Here is a 14,853-nt window from a genome sequence, read left to right as displayed (position 1 = left end):
TGCAAAGCAAAAGAAACAGTCAACAAAACCAAAAGACAACTGACAGAATGGGAGAAGATATTTGCAAATGACATATCAGATAAAGGGCTAGTATCCAAAATCTATAAAGAACTTATCAAACTCAACACCCAAAGAACAAATGATCCAATCAAGAAATGGGCAGAAGACATGAACAGACATTTTTCCAAAGAAGACATCCAAATGGCCAAGAGACACATGAAAAAGTGGTCAACATTGCTCGGCATCAGGGAAATCCAAATCAAAACCTCAATGAGATACCACCTCACACCAGTCAGAATGGCTAAAATTAACAAGTCAGGAAACAACAGATGTTGGCGGGGATGCGGAGAAAGGGGAACCCTCCTACTCTGTTGGTGGGAATGCAAGCTGGTGCAGCCACTCTGGAAAACAGTATGGAGGTTCCTCAAAAAGTTGAAAATAGAGCTACCGTACGACCCAGCAATTGCACTACTGGGTATTTACCCCAAAGATACAAATGTAGGGATCCGAAGGGGTACGTGCACCCCGATGTTTATAGCAGCAATGTCCACAATAGCCAAACTATGGAAAGAGCCAAGATGTCCATCGACAGATGAATGGATAAAGAAGATGTGGTGTATATATACAATGGAATATTATGCAGCCATCAAAAAAAAAAACAAAAAACGAAATCTTGCCATCTGCAATGACGCAGATGGTAGAGGATATTATGCTAAGCGAAATAAGTCAATCAGAGGAAGACAAGTATCCTATGATCTCAATGATATGAGGAATTTGAGAAACAAGACAGAGGGTCATAGGGGAAGGAAGGGAAAAATGAAACAAGATGAAACCAGAGAGGGAGACAAACCATAAGAGACTCTTAATATCAGGAAACAAACTGAGGGTTGCTGGAGTGGAGGGGGGTGGGAGGGATGGGCTGGCTGGGTGAAGGACACTGGGGAGGGTATGTGCTATGGTGAGTGCTGTGAATTGTGCAAGACTGATGAATCACAGACCTGTACCCCTGGAACAAGTAATACATTATATGTTAATAAAAAAATTTAAAAAAAAAAGATTCTCTCTCACCCTCCCCTCTACCCCTCTCCCCGCCCTCTCTCTCAAAAAAAACAAAAGAAAACAAAACCAGCAAGAGAGAGAATAGTTACATCCAAAGGAATCCCCCCCTAAGGCTATGAGCAGATTTTTGCGCAGATACTTAGCAGCAGCATGTATGTTCAAGGTGCTGAAAGGAAAAAAATTGCAGCTGAGACGACTATCCAGCAAGGCTGTCATTCAGAGTAGAAGGAGAGAGAAACAGGCTCAGGTCATGATCCCAGGGTCCTGGGATAGAGCCCCGCGTCAGGCTCCCTGCTCAGTGGGGAGTCTGCTTCTCCCTCTCCCTCTTTTTGCTGGTGGAGGGTCTTGTCTGATGTTTAAGGCTGCTGACCCATCAGGGTGGTGGCGGCTGTGGCCATTTCTGAAAATAAGACAACCCTGATGTTTGCCGCATGGATGGACTCTTCTTTCAGGAACAATTTCTCTGTAGCATGAGATACTGTTTGGTAGCATTTTACCCACAGTAGGACTTCTTTCAAAACTGGAGTCCAGGGACGCCTGGGTGGCTCAGTCAGTTAAGCATCTGCCTTTGGCTCAGGTCATGATCCCAGGGACCTAGGATGGAGCCCTGCGTCGGGCTCCCTGCTCAGTGGGGAGTCTGCTTCTCCCTCTCCCTCTGCCCCTGCTCGTGCTCCCTCTCTCGCCCTCTCTCTGACAAATAAATAAAATCAATCTTTAAAAAAAAAAGAGAGCAATCCAACAATAAGACATAATAATTGTAAATATTTGTGTACCCTAAGTAGGAGCACTCAAATACATAAAAGCATTTAATAACAAACATAAAGTAAGTAATGAATAGTAATACACTAATAGTAGGGAATTTCACCATCCTACTAACATCAATGGATACATCATCCAAACAGAATATCAACAAGGAATCAGTGGCTTTGAATGACACACTGGACCAGATGGATCCAACAGATGGATCCAATCAGAACATTCCATCCTAAAACAGCTGAATGTACATTCTTTTCAAGTGCACTTGGAGCATCCTCCAGAATAGATCACATATCAGCCCACAAAACAAGTCTCAACAAATTCAAGAAGCTCAAAGTCATACCATGCATCTTTTCTGACCACACCACTATGAAACTAGCAATCAACCATAAGGAAAAATCTGGAAAGAACAAAAATACAAGATTACTAACATTAACAATGAATGGGTCAACTAAGAAATCAAAAAGTACATGGAAACAAATGAGAATGAAAACACAATGGTCCAAAATCTTTGGGATGCAGCAAAAGTCGTTCTAAGAGGGAAGATTATAGCAATACAGGCCTACTTCAAGAAGCAAGAAAAATCTCAAATAAACAACCTGACTTTACACCTAAAGGAGCTAGAAAAAGAAGAAACAAAATCCCAAACCAGTAGAAGGAAGGAAATCACAAATATTATAGTAGAAATAAATGATGTGGAGACTAAAAAAAAACCACAATAGGACAGATCAATGAAACCAGGAGCTGGTTCTTTGAAAAGATCAACAAAACTGACTAAGTTTTTAGCCAGACACATGGGGGGGGGGGGGGGGGGAAGGACTGAAATCAACAAAATCAGAAATGAAAGAGAACCAAAACCACAGAAATACAAAAGATTGTAAGAGAATATTATGAAAAATTATATGCCAACAAACTGGCATAGAGTAGAAATGGATAAATTCCTACAAACACATAACCTCCCTAAACTGAATCAGAAAGAAATAGAAAATTTGAATAGACCGATTACCCACAGTGAAACTGAATCACTAATCAAAAAACTCCCAACAAACAAAATTCCAGGGCCGGATGGCTTCACAGGTGAATTCTACCAAACATTTAAAGAAGAGTTAATACCTACTCTTCTCAAACCATTCCAAAAAATAAAAGAGGAAGGAAAGCTTCAAATTCATTCTATGAATGAATCAGCATTACCCTGATACCAAAACCAGATAAAGACGCCACAATAAAAGAGAACTACAGGCCTCTATCTCTGATGAACACAGATGCAAAAATCCTCAAGAAAATAGCAAACTGAGGGGCGCCTTGGTGACTCAGTCGTTAAGCGTCTGCCTTCCACTCAGGTCATGATCCCAGGGTCCTGGGATCGAGCCCCGCATCGGGCTCCCTGCTCAGCGGGAAGCCTGCTTCTCCCTCTCCCACTCCCCCTGCTTGTGTTCCTGCTCTCGCTATCTCTCTCTCTGTCAAATAGATAAAATCTTAAAAAAAAAAAAAAAAAAGAAAATATCAAACTGAATTCAACAATACATTAAAAAAAAAAAATCATTCATCACAATCAAGTGAGACTTACTCCTGGGATACACGCACGGGTGGTTCAATATTCACAAATCAACATGATACACTCACCAATAAGAAAAAGGATAAAAGCCATATGATCATTTCAACAGATGCAGAAAAAGCATTTGACCAAGTACAACAGCCATTCATAATAAAAACCCTCAACAAAGTAGGTTTAGAGGGAATATATCTCACCATAATAAAAGCCATCTATGAAAAATCCACAGCTAACCTCACACTCAATGGTAAAAAACGAGGAGCTTTCCCCTAAGGTCAGGAATAAGACAAGGATGTCACCACTTTTATTCAACATAGTACCCGAAGTCCAAGCCACAGTAATCAGAAAACAAAGAAAAAAAAGTCTTCCAAATTGGTAAGGAAGAAGTCAAACTTTCACTATTAGCAGATGATACGATACTATATATAGAAAACCCTAGACTCCACCAAAAACTACTAAAACTGATAAATGAATTCAGTAAAGATACAGGATACAAAATCAATGCACAGAAATCCACTGCATTTCTATGCACTAATAATGAAACACTGTAAAGAGAAATAAAGACAACAGACCCATTTACAATTGCACCAAAAACAATAAAATACCTAGGAATAAACTTAACCAAGAAGGTAAAAGATGCGTGAACTATGAAAACCAAAAAACACTGACGAAAGAAACTGAAGATAACACAAACAAATGGAAAGATATTCCATGCTGGGGCGCCTGGGTGGCTCAGTCAGCTGAGCCTCTGCTTTCGGCTCAAGTCATGGTCTCGTCGTGATCTCAGCGTCCTGGGATCGAGCCCCACATCAGGCTCCCTGAGTGGGGAGCCTGCTTCTCCCTCTCCGTCTGCCTGCCACTCCCCCTGCTTGTGCTCTCTCTCTCTCTCTCTGTCAAATAAGTAAATAAAATCTTAAACATGTTCATGGATGGGGAGGACAAATACTGTTAAAATGTCCATATTACCCAAAGCAATCTACAGATTGAATGCAATCCCTCTCAAAATATCAACAGCATTTTTCACAGAACGAGAATAAATAATTCTAAAATTTTTATAGAACCACAGAAGACCCTAAATGGTCAAAGCAATCTTAAAAAAGAAGAACAAAACTGAAGGTATCACAATCCCAGACTTCAAGTTATCCTACAAAGCTCCAGTAATCAAAAGAGTATGGTCCCGGGGCGCCTGGGCGTCCACTCTTGGTTTCAGCTCAGGTCATGATCTCAGAGTCACATGAGTGCCGAGCCTGCTTCAGATTCTCTTTCCCTCTCCCTCTCTCTAAAATAAATAAATTAATTAATCTTTAAAAAAATAAAAAACCAGTACGGTACTAGCACAAAAAACAGACACACAGATCAATGGAACAGGATAGAAAACCCAGAAATAAACCCACAATTATATGGCTAATTAATCTTCAACAAAGAAGGCAAGAATATACAATGGGGAAAAGACAGTCTCTAACAAATGGTGTTGGGAAAACTGGACAGCTACATACCAAATAATGAGACAACTAGTTTCTTAAACCATACACAAAAATAAACTCAAGATGGATTAAAGACCTAAATGTGAGACCTGAAACCATAAAAATCCTAGAAGAGAGCACAGGCAGTAATTTCTCTGACATGAGCCATGGCAATATTTTTCTAGATATGTCTCCGGAGACAAGGGAAATAAAAGCAAAAATAAACTACTGGGACTACATCAAAATAAAAAGCTTCTGCACAGTGAAATAAACAATCAACAAAACTAAAAAACAACCTACTGAATGGGAGAAGATATTTGCAAATGACATATCCAATAAGGGATTAGTAACCAAAATATATTTAAAAAAACTTATACAATGTAACACCAAAAAAACAAATAATCCAATTAAAAATGGACAGAAGACATGAACAGACATTTCTCTAAAAAAGACATCCAGATGGCCAACAGACACATGAAAAGATGCTCAACTTCACTAATCATCAGGGAAATGGAAAACAAAACCACAATGAGATCTCACCTCACACCTGTAAGAAGGGCTTAAATCAAACACAAGGAACAAGTGTTGACGAGGATATGGAGAAAGGGAGCCCTCATGCACTGTTGGTGGGAGTGCAAGCTGGTGCAGCCACCGTGGAAACCTGGATGGAGGCTTCTCAGAAAGTTAAAAATAGAACCACCCTATGATCCAGTAATTCCACTACTGGGTATTTACTGAAAGAATACAAAAACACTAATTCAAAAAAGATACATGCACCACTATGTTCACTGCAGCATTATTTGCAATAGCCAAATTACGGAAGCAACCCAGGTGTCCACTGATATATGAATAAAGAAGTGGTATAAATACATATATTCAGTGAAATATTATTTAACTGTAAAGAGAAAAAAAAGGAAATCTTGCCATTTGCAACAACAGGATGGATCTAGAGAGTATACTGATAAGCAAAATAAGTCAAAGAAAAACAAATAACATGATTTCACTCATGTGAAATTTAAGAAACAAAGAAAAAAAACCACACAAACTCTTAATAATACAAAACAAACTGATGGTTACCAGAGGGGAGGTGGGTAGGGTAATGGGTGAAATGGGTGATGGGGTTTAAGAGTACACTTACCGTGATGAGCACTGAGTAATGTACAGAATGGCTGAATTTCTATACCATACACCTGAAACTAATATAACACTGTATGTTAAATATACTGGAATTTAGAAAAAAAAATAATTATACTACATCTACTTTGCCTGTGATCTTTAAATGGAAGAAGAAAGCCTGGGGCCGGCACATCTGTTTACAACATGGTTCACTGACTATTTTAAGCCCACTTAAAACTGAGACCTATGGCTCAAAAAAAAAGATTCCGCTCAAAATATAAATGCTCATTGACAGTGCACCTGGTCAGCCAAGAGTTCTGATGGAGATGGACAAGATTAATGCTGCTTTCATGCCTGCTACCACACATCCATCCTGCAGCCCATGGATCCAGGGGTAATTCTGACTTTCAACTCTCGTTCTTTAGGAAATACCTTTGGTAAGACTATAGCTGCCACAGATAGTGATTCCTCTGATGGATCTGGGCAGAGTCCATCGAAAACATCCTGGAAAGGATTCACCATCCTAGATGACATTAACATGCATGATACACGGGAAGTGAATGAACAGGAGTTTGGAAGAAGTTGATTCCAGCGCTCATGGGTGGCTTTGAGGGGTTCAAGACTTCAGTGGAGGAAGTCACTGCGGATGTGGGAGAAACGGCAAGACAACCAGGATCAGAAGTGTGGCCTGAAGATGGGACTGAACTGCCACAATCTCATGATAAAATTTGGACAGATGAGGAGTTGCTTCTTATGGGTGAGCAAAGAATGTGGATTCTTGAGATGGAAGCTACTCCTGGTGAAGATGCCGTGAAGACTGTTGAAATGACAACAAAGGATGAATATCACGTGAACCCAGCTGTAAAGCAGAGGCAGAGTTGGAGGATGGACTCCAGTTTTTTTTAAGATTTTATTTATTTTTTTTGAGAGAGAGAGAGTGCGAGCGGGGCGGCGGTGGAGGGGAGCAGAGGGAGAGGGACAAGCAGACACCCTGCTGAGCAGGGAGGAGCCCGACATGGGACTCAATCCCAGGACTCTGAGATCATGACCTGAGCCAAAGGCAGATGCTTAACTGACTGAGCCACCCAGGCGTCCCTGGACTCCAGTTTTGAAAGAAGTCCTACTGTGGGTAAAATGCTACCAAACAGTATCTCATGCTACAGAGAAATTGTTCCTGAAAGAAGAGTCAATCCATGTGGCAAACATCAGGGTTGTCTTATTTTCAGAAATGGCCACAGCCGCCACCACCCTGATGGGTCAGCAGCCTTAAACATCAGACAAGACCCTCCACCAGCAAAAAGATTATGGTTCCTGAAAGCTCAGATGATGGTTAGCATTTTTTAAAAATATTTTTTAATTAAGATATGTACATTGTTGGGATGACAAGGAAGACATGACAGAATTAAAAAACATGCAAAACAGCAGATGTAAATCCAACCACAGTAACAATTACATTAAATGTGAATGAAGGAAACGCCCCACTCAAGAGGCAGAGACTGTCTGACTGGGTAAGAAAGAAAAATGTGACTATATGTGTCTAAAAGAAACACACCGTAGATTTCAAGGCACTGTCTGCTAAGGAACCACAGCTACTCCTCCCTCTGCTGCCGGTAAAAGCATGTATCTCCTCCTCATCATCCTGGCAGCCAGGTGGGCAGACCTGATTTGGGGTCCAGAATAGACTCAAGCCCAAAGCCCTTTGAGTTAAGTTGTGTTCTCGCCAGAAAGCTCTGCAGAGGGGTACTTGGCACTGGCCCAGCTAAAAATAAAGAGAAACCCTGAATTCCTCTTCACTGGTTTTTACTTTTCCTGGTAAAGATGGTTCCATCAGTAATGTCAAAAGGGAAGGAGATGGGCACATCGGGATTTAGGCATTCCTGGGATTCTGGCCAAAATATCATTTCGATATTATCAAAATCCCAGCCTCACAATTCAACCTGAAACTACTTAAAAATGTGAGCTGGACCAGGAAACATAAAATTTGCCTCTTAAAAAATATTTTAGAACGATGTGACCATCTGTATTATGTATTTGTAGTCACATGTGATTATAGAATTATCTTCTTGGTTTCTGATTGGCCAATTTTAAAGTTTCTATTACTCCTCTACCTCTATGGGTTCTACAGACCAAAATACAAGATGCTTCTTTAAAAAAAAAAATCTCTTCTGATTTCCCACTCCTTGCTCAACTGTTTATTTCACACACAATTCCATCTAAAAGGTCCAACTTGAACCTAGTCCCAAAAGAGCCATCTCGTACCCCTCAGAGGTCTTTTCCTCTGCCTTCGTGCTTTCACCTTTCACTGAAGGTCTGGAAAGCTCAGTCAACAGCTTACACAGCCCCCTGCAGGCTCCCCAGGAAGCTACATTCTGCAGAATCAGAGGGGTGGCTGAAAGTCTTCCCGATTTCTCTGAGGCTGATGCAGGTTACTCAAATACCTGCTCTGAAAAACATAAGGCTAAAGTAACTTCTGCTGTGACCCATGACTGAAGCCCTGCATTATGTTTGTGTATTTTCTGTTTATCATGATGTTTTGACATCTTAAAGGCTTTCACAGCTAAGGAGAGTGCCCCTCCTGGGCCCGCCGACTCTTAGAGATACCAAAGGGTCCAGCCTGGAACATGCCTGATAGCAAACTAGCCCACCCAGATCCAGACCTCCTCTGGCCTGTGCAGCCAGCAGGCAACATCCCTTAATCATCCCAGGGCCAGGGGCCGGGCAACCAGGGATACCTCTAGCGCAGGGCTCGTCGCAATTATTCAAACTGACCAGTCCTAAACAGTGCACCCTTTCCTGCCCATGGACACCCCAACAAAGGCTCCAGCCTAAAGCCTCCCCTTGCTCTGTCCTCTGCCTGCCATCTACACTGGTGCTTGCCCAGGTGGCCGTGTCCTGTCTTTAGGACCTGGGACTATTATAAACTGTGTTTTCCTGAGCCTCTCCTTCTATCTCCTCTTGTGGCCACACCTGACTCACCACCTCAGCAAAAAATACAGAACAAGCCCAAAACTAACTGCTGAGGAAAAGCTGACTCTGCCCATCGGTAACCCATAAACTATCACCTCCTACCAAAGCACCTGCACTAGTCTGAAAACAACACTTGTGTACAATCAAAGCCCTGGAGGCCTTTCCCAAATGAGCTGAGGAAAGCAACGCACAGGGAAGACCACCCACAGGGGCAGTGGTCCCAAGCTCTGGTGTGTCTACTAGTCACTCAGACGCGCAATGTCCCCCAACTGCGGATCCTGCTACCAATAAAATTGCCAACATCACGGAGACAACCGAGGAAATTTACATACAGACTGGAGAGCAGACCCTAGTGAGAAACAAGCACGAACACCGCCGGAGGATGGCCGGGTGGCCCGCGGAAACACACAGCCACTGCCGGTCAGACACGCCAACGGACGTACTTACGCGGGAAATGATGTAACGTCTACCAGGTGCTTAGAAGCACTTGAGAAAAATTAAAAGCTGGGTCACAGACACAACCGGAGTGGCACAATGCTGACAGCCACAGGAGCTGGGAAACGCTCATGTGAGAGGCCTCACGGCACTCTCTGCCTTTGGTTATTTTCCATAACGAAAAGTAAAAAAGAGAGAACGAAACAACAAATCCTCCCGTGTGCTTGCTAAAAACAGCCCTTCCCCAACCCTGACCCCATCCCCAGGGACTTCACTGCACCTGACCGAAGTCCGAGACAGGCCCAGAGCCTGCGCGCTCCGCACGCTCCCACACGGCGCCGCCGCGGGCGGCCCTGGGAACGCAGCGTCGGGGACAAACGGGCACAAGGGACACGCTGTTTGCTGCTGCCTCAGCCGCTGTGTTTCAGCTCAATTAACTGCATTCAGAACTGTAAGGCTGTGTGCTGGGCCGGGGGTGAACGCCACTCTCAAACTGTCACGTAAGCTTCCTCGTACCGCAGCCACGAGGATGCTGTTCAGGAACGCTCGCTGCATGCCATTCAGCAACCCGTACAAAAATGACCCGTGGCATTCCGAATTTTCAGCTTCAAAAATATGCCACCTCCAGCCCGGTCCCCGAGAAAGGCTACAAGTGACACTGACGACCAAGTGCTGGTGAGGATGTGGAAGCAGCAGAGCTCACACACGACTGGTGCGTGTAAGGTAGCGCAGACGCCGTATGGAAAAAGCTCCGGCAGATTCATAAAGGAAACACACCCACCACGTGGCCCAGCAGTCCCGCGCCCACGGGAATCAAGAACAGATACTCAAACACCGGTACCTGAACAGCACAAAGGTACTATTCACAACAGCCAAAGGTGGAGACAACCCAAATGTCCGTCAGGGGATGAATGGGCAAACAAACCGTGGCTGAAGGAATATGATTCAGCCACAAAAACTAGCCAAATGCTGACGCAGGAACGTGGATGAAAGTCCAAGGCACTCTCCCAAGTGAAAAGAGACTGACACGGGGCGCCTGGGTGGCTCAGTCGGTTAAGCGTCTGCCTTCGGCTCAGGTCACGATCCCGGGGTGCTGGGATTGAGTCCCGCATCAGGCTCCCTGCTCCGCGGGGATCCTGCTTCTCTCTCTCCCTCTGCCACTCCCCCTCTGTCCCTCTCCCTGCTTGTGCTCTCTCTCTAATAAATAAATAAAATCTTTAAAAAAAAAAAAGAAAAGAGACTGACACAAAAGGTCACAAATTGCACCATTCCATTTACGTAACACGTCAGAACAGGAAAATCCACAGAGAAAATGCACACTGGGGGTTGCTAGGGGCTGGGGAAATGGGGAGCTTAGTGGGCAGGGGTCTCCTTTTCGCAGGATGAAAAAGTGTGGAACCAGAAAAACAAGACTGCACAACACTGTGGATGAACTCCACACCACTGCGTTATACACCTTAAAATCGGTAGTTTTATGTTACTTGAATTTCACCTGAATAAAAAACAAAAAAGCGGGGCACCAGTGAAGTGTCTGCCTTCCACTCAGGTCATGACTGGGCTCCCTGCTCAAGCAGAGAAGCCTGCTTCTCCCTCTGCCCCTCCCCCTGCTTGTGCATGCGCGCGTACGCTCTCTGACAAAATCTTTAAAAAAATTAAGTAAATAAAAACAAAAAAACAAAAAGGAACTACACACACACACACACACACACACACACACACACACACACCAGGAGTAAATCTCAAAAACCCTGATGAGTGAAGGAAGCCTTACACGAAGGAGCATACACTGCAGGATCCCATCTCTATGAAGCTCTAGAACAGGGAAAAGGAAATCTGTGGCAAAGAACAGGCACGGGGCTGCCTGGGGCCCAGCAGGAACCTGCTGGGCGGGGCCCAGGGAGCTTCCAAGGGTGCTGACGGAGGCTGGGATACTCTGCCAAGGGCATCCCTAAGATCTGTGCGTTTCACCATGCGCACGGTTCACCTCCAAAGACAAGAACCGTAAATGCTGGTCAGTGCCACATGCGCTGCAGCACCGAGAGGCGACATCGGCCAAGGTCTGCAACTCTGAAATGCCCCAAAAAATAAAATACCAATGGGTGGACAGATCAGGGCCAGCCAGCTTTTCCTTAAAGGACCAGAGAGTAAATATTTTAGGCTCATGACCACATAAGTGTTACAACACTTAACTGCCCTTTCTTAAACTCATCGTATTTAAGTAACTTACAATAATTAGTATTTTAAGTATTCCTAAGCGCACAATTCAGGGGCATCAATTACATTCACAATGTTGTGCAACCATCACCCCCACCTATTCCCCAAAATTTTTCGTGCCCCAAACTAAAAGTCTGTCCCCACGAAACAGTGACTCCCCATACCCTCAACCCCAGGTACCCTCTAGCCCTTTCTGTGACTTGTCTATTCCAGATCTCTCATGTAGCGTGGGCCCTTTTGTGCTGGCTGATTTCATTAGCAGAATTAGTTTTCACGTTTCCCCATGTCACGGCAGGTGGCACAACTTCCTTCCTTTTAAGGCTGAGTACCAATCCACTGTACGGCTGGACCACACTCTGTTTACCCATCTGTGCTGATATACATTTGGGGGTGTCTCCACTTTTAACTATCTGGAATAATGCTGCTATGAGCACTGGCCTGCAAGTGTCTGGGTGCACATGGAGTACGGAATTGCCGGGCACACGGCAACCCCCTACACAGCGTTCTGAGGAGCTGCCAGACTGCCTCCCACAGTGGTCTCACCCTCTCCCATTTCCCAGTGGTCTCCACTTTCTCCAAATCCTTGCCAACACCTGTTATTTTCCATGTTTCTGACGACAGCTACCACAGCAGGTATGAAGAACTATCTCCCTGCGGTGCTCGCTCATATTTGTCTAGGGACTAATGATGTTGAGCATCTTTCCATGTGTTACTGGCCATGTGTGTATCTTCTTGTGGAGCAATGTCAAGTCCTTTGCCTATTTTTTAGTGGGTGTTTATTGTTAAGCTGTAGGAGGAGTTCGCAGATCTTTGGACATCAAATCCTTATCAGATATATGATTTGCAAACATTTTCTCGCTTTCTGTAAGTAAATTATCTTTTCATTTTCTTGATAATGTCCTCTGGTACACAAAAGTTCTTGTTTTTGATGAAATCCTATTTATTTTTGCTTTTGTGGCCTGTGCTTTTGGTGTCCTAGCTAAAAATTCACTGCCTAATCCTAAGTCATGAAATTTACCTTTGTTTCTTTTTCTTTTTTTTTTTTTTTGGAGAGAGAATCTCAAGCAGACTCCCCACTGAGCATGGAGCCCCACCTGAGATCACGACCTGAGCTGAAACCAAGAGTCGGACACTTAACCGACTGAGTCACCCAGGCGCCCCACCTTTGTTTTTTTCTAAGGGTTTTCTGGGCTTAGTTTTTATATTTAGGTCATTGTTCCACTTTAACTATTGCATACAGTGTGTGGCAGGAGCCCAGCTTTCCCTGGCATGTGGAAATCCAGCTGTCCCAGCACCATTTTTCAAAACCGTTCCTTGTTCTTTTAATGAACATATTTTGGTCAAAAAGTCACTGGCCATAGATATGTGGGTTTATTTCTGGACTCCCAACCTATTCCGTTAGTATGTCTCTATCCCAGTACCATGCTGTTCTGATTAAAGATAAGACAGTCACAGAGCAGTCTATCTGAAAGAGACTCTCAGCCATTTCCCCAGAGACGAAGAGCCGCTCTTACCTGAGACCACCACAGGTCTGGAGGACGGCGTTGCACTCTGCGAGTGCTGCTTCTTCTCCAGGGCTGCCAGCATTCCTCCCAAATCCAACTGTACTGGAATCTGGCTCTTCTTTCCACTATTTTTAAAATTATTCTAAATAATTAAAAAATCAGAAGTTTTCTTAGGATAGCATATTTTACAAGTGTGCTTTTTGTTTTACGACAAAAAGTCATATAAAAGATAAAATGAAATCTATTTATAGCGACCATTAAAAAAAAATCTTTAAAAAATTAAAGAAAAACCCAGATAATCCCACATTATCTTCCAATGTGACTGCCGTGGTTCTTTATCTCCTCCTTCTCTCCTAGCCCTGGGTTTCTCTCTGTCTGCATCTGCACTGTGAAGAAGAACACACACCTGCAGGGAAAAAACCAGGACTTGTGCGGAGCCTTTGGCAACAGGAGTCCGTGCGTGAGGCTAACCGATCGGTGTTACTGTCTCCTCGGTACCACACAGCCTCCAACTGCCTGGAGGAGCCGATCGAATGCCATGAAATCATGGGGATACGACCAAGAATTTACACAAGTCCAAAATGCACGCAGCAGGTATGAAATTAGGCACGAAGCGTGCTCTACTTCAAAGAGCTGTTTTCTGGGGCCGGAGGCCGTGTGAAAAGCTGCCGAGGCCAGCTGCCGCACGCATGCGCTCGGCACCTCCACCTTGCCCTCCGGCCCGGCCGAGGGCCCCGTCAACGGGCGAGCCCAGCGTGCCACGCAGCGGCTACAGAGACTCCACGCCAGGGACGGAAGAGGACCACGCTATACCACGGGAATTCCAGTGAATCTGCACCACGGTTAGAATTTTACTTCTCACAGATGTGAAAATAATGCCCCCACTTGAGAAGGCAAAATGGCATTGAGGATGCTGGAGACCAGTGAAGAAATGGGACCAAGTGTGCAAGTTCTCCACCTGGATGACGAATCCACAGCGGGGCAGGGGGCTCAAGGAGAGTCCTCTCTTCACCTCGTACTGACCGCTTAGAGTTGAATCTGCGGGGGGGGCGGGGGGGCTCCTTATTTTGTTCTGTCAGACGCTGCTGCCTCACAGAGAAACTCCTGTTTCCCGAACACACAGGCAACCTTTCAGCTCTGCGTCCAAGACCCCGGCAGCCCGGGCTCCCCGCTTTCTGACGGAGCATGGTAGCTACCAGCGGTCTTCTCACGAAGGTGACAGACGCGTGCGCTTACGGCAACTGTACGCCGACACCCTGCATGTGATTCTCCAGGAAAGGAAGAAATCAAACCCAAACCACCTTTCTTGGTACATAAAGAAGTCTGGAAAAGAGTTTTTCTCGAGAGTTTAGTTGAGCAAGAAAAGTTAGGCCTAAAGCAACAACAGGGTCAATCTAAAAATTACCTGCGGCTGCTGCTGGGACTGAAAGTTCGGAGATGCTATTCTGTCTCTTCTTTCAGACGCAACTGCCAGATTGGGGAACTCCTCGGCATCCTAAGTAAACCACACACCCTTTAGCTCTTCGCAGATCACAAGTCAAGTGTGCCACGTGCAAGCTGTTCCTTGCCCGTGTTCTCTGTCTGTAACAGGCTCCCACAGAGTTCGAAGGGGATCTAAAACAGCCCCCAAACTGTTTTACTCTTAGAAACAGATTTAAAGACCACAGTTCTAATCCCACTGCCCTGGAGAGCAGGCGGGCGGGCCCCTGAGGACGTGGGTGCCCCGGACCCCCGGGCACAAACGTGTTCAAGCACCCAGCCTTCAACTGTGTTTCCGTCAGAGTAA

General features: G+C 44.7%; 1 protein-coding gene across 5 annotated transcripts in view; it reads right to left on the bottom strand.

The window, feature by feature from the left end:
* SECISBP2 (SECIS binding protein 2) overlaps window positions 1-14,853 on the bottom strand; it is a 46,626-nt gene that overhangs the window by 15,777 nt on the left and 15,996 nt on the right. For 3 of the 5 annotated variants that reach the window (XM_036075059.2, XM_078062292.1, XM_078062291.1), the window contains 2 exons: window positions 14,473-14,562; window positions 13,077-13,209 (listed from right to left, as the gene is read on the bottom strand). In XM_036075059.2, coding sequence (XP_035930952.1) covers window positions 13,077-13,209; window positions 14,473-14,562 — 223 coding nt within the window. The remainder of the gene's footprint in view (window positions 1-13,076; window positions 13,210-14,472; window positions 14,563-14,853) is intronic. The other 2 variants (XM_036075061.2, XM_036075062.2) reach the window with 1 other exon arrangement.

This window comes from Halichoerus grypus, chromosome 14 (genome assembly GCF_964656455.1).
Source record: "Halichoerus grypus chromosome 14, mHalGry1.hap1.1, whole genome shotgun sequence".
Taxonomy (NCBI): Eukaryota; Metazoa; Chordata; class Mammalia; order Carnivora; family Phocidae; genus Halichoerus; species Halichoerus grypus.
The sequence above is the reverse complement of the archived record's forward strand: the minus strand, read 5'-3'. Positions and strand labels throughout refer to the sequence as shown.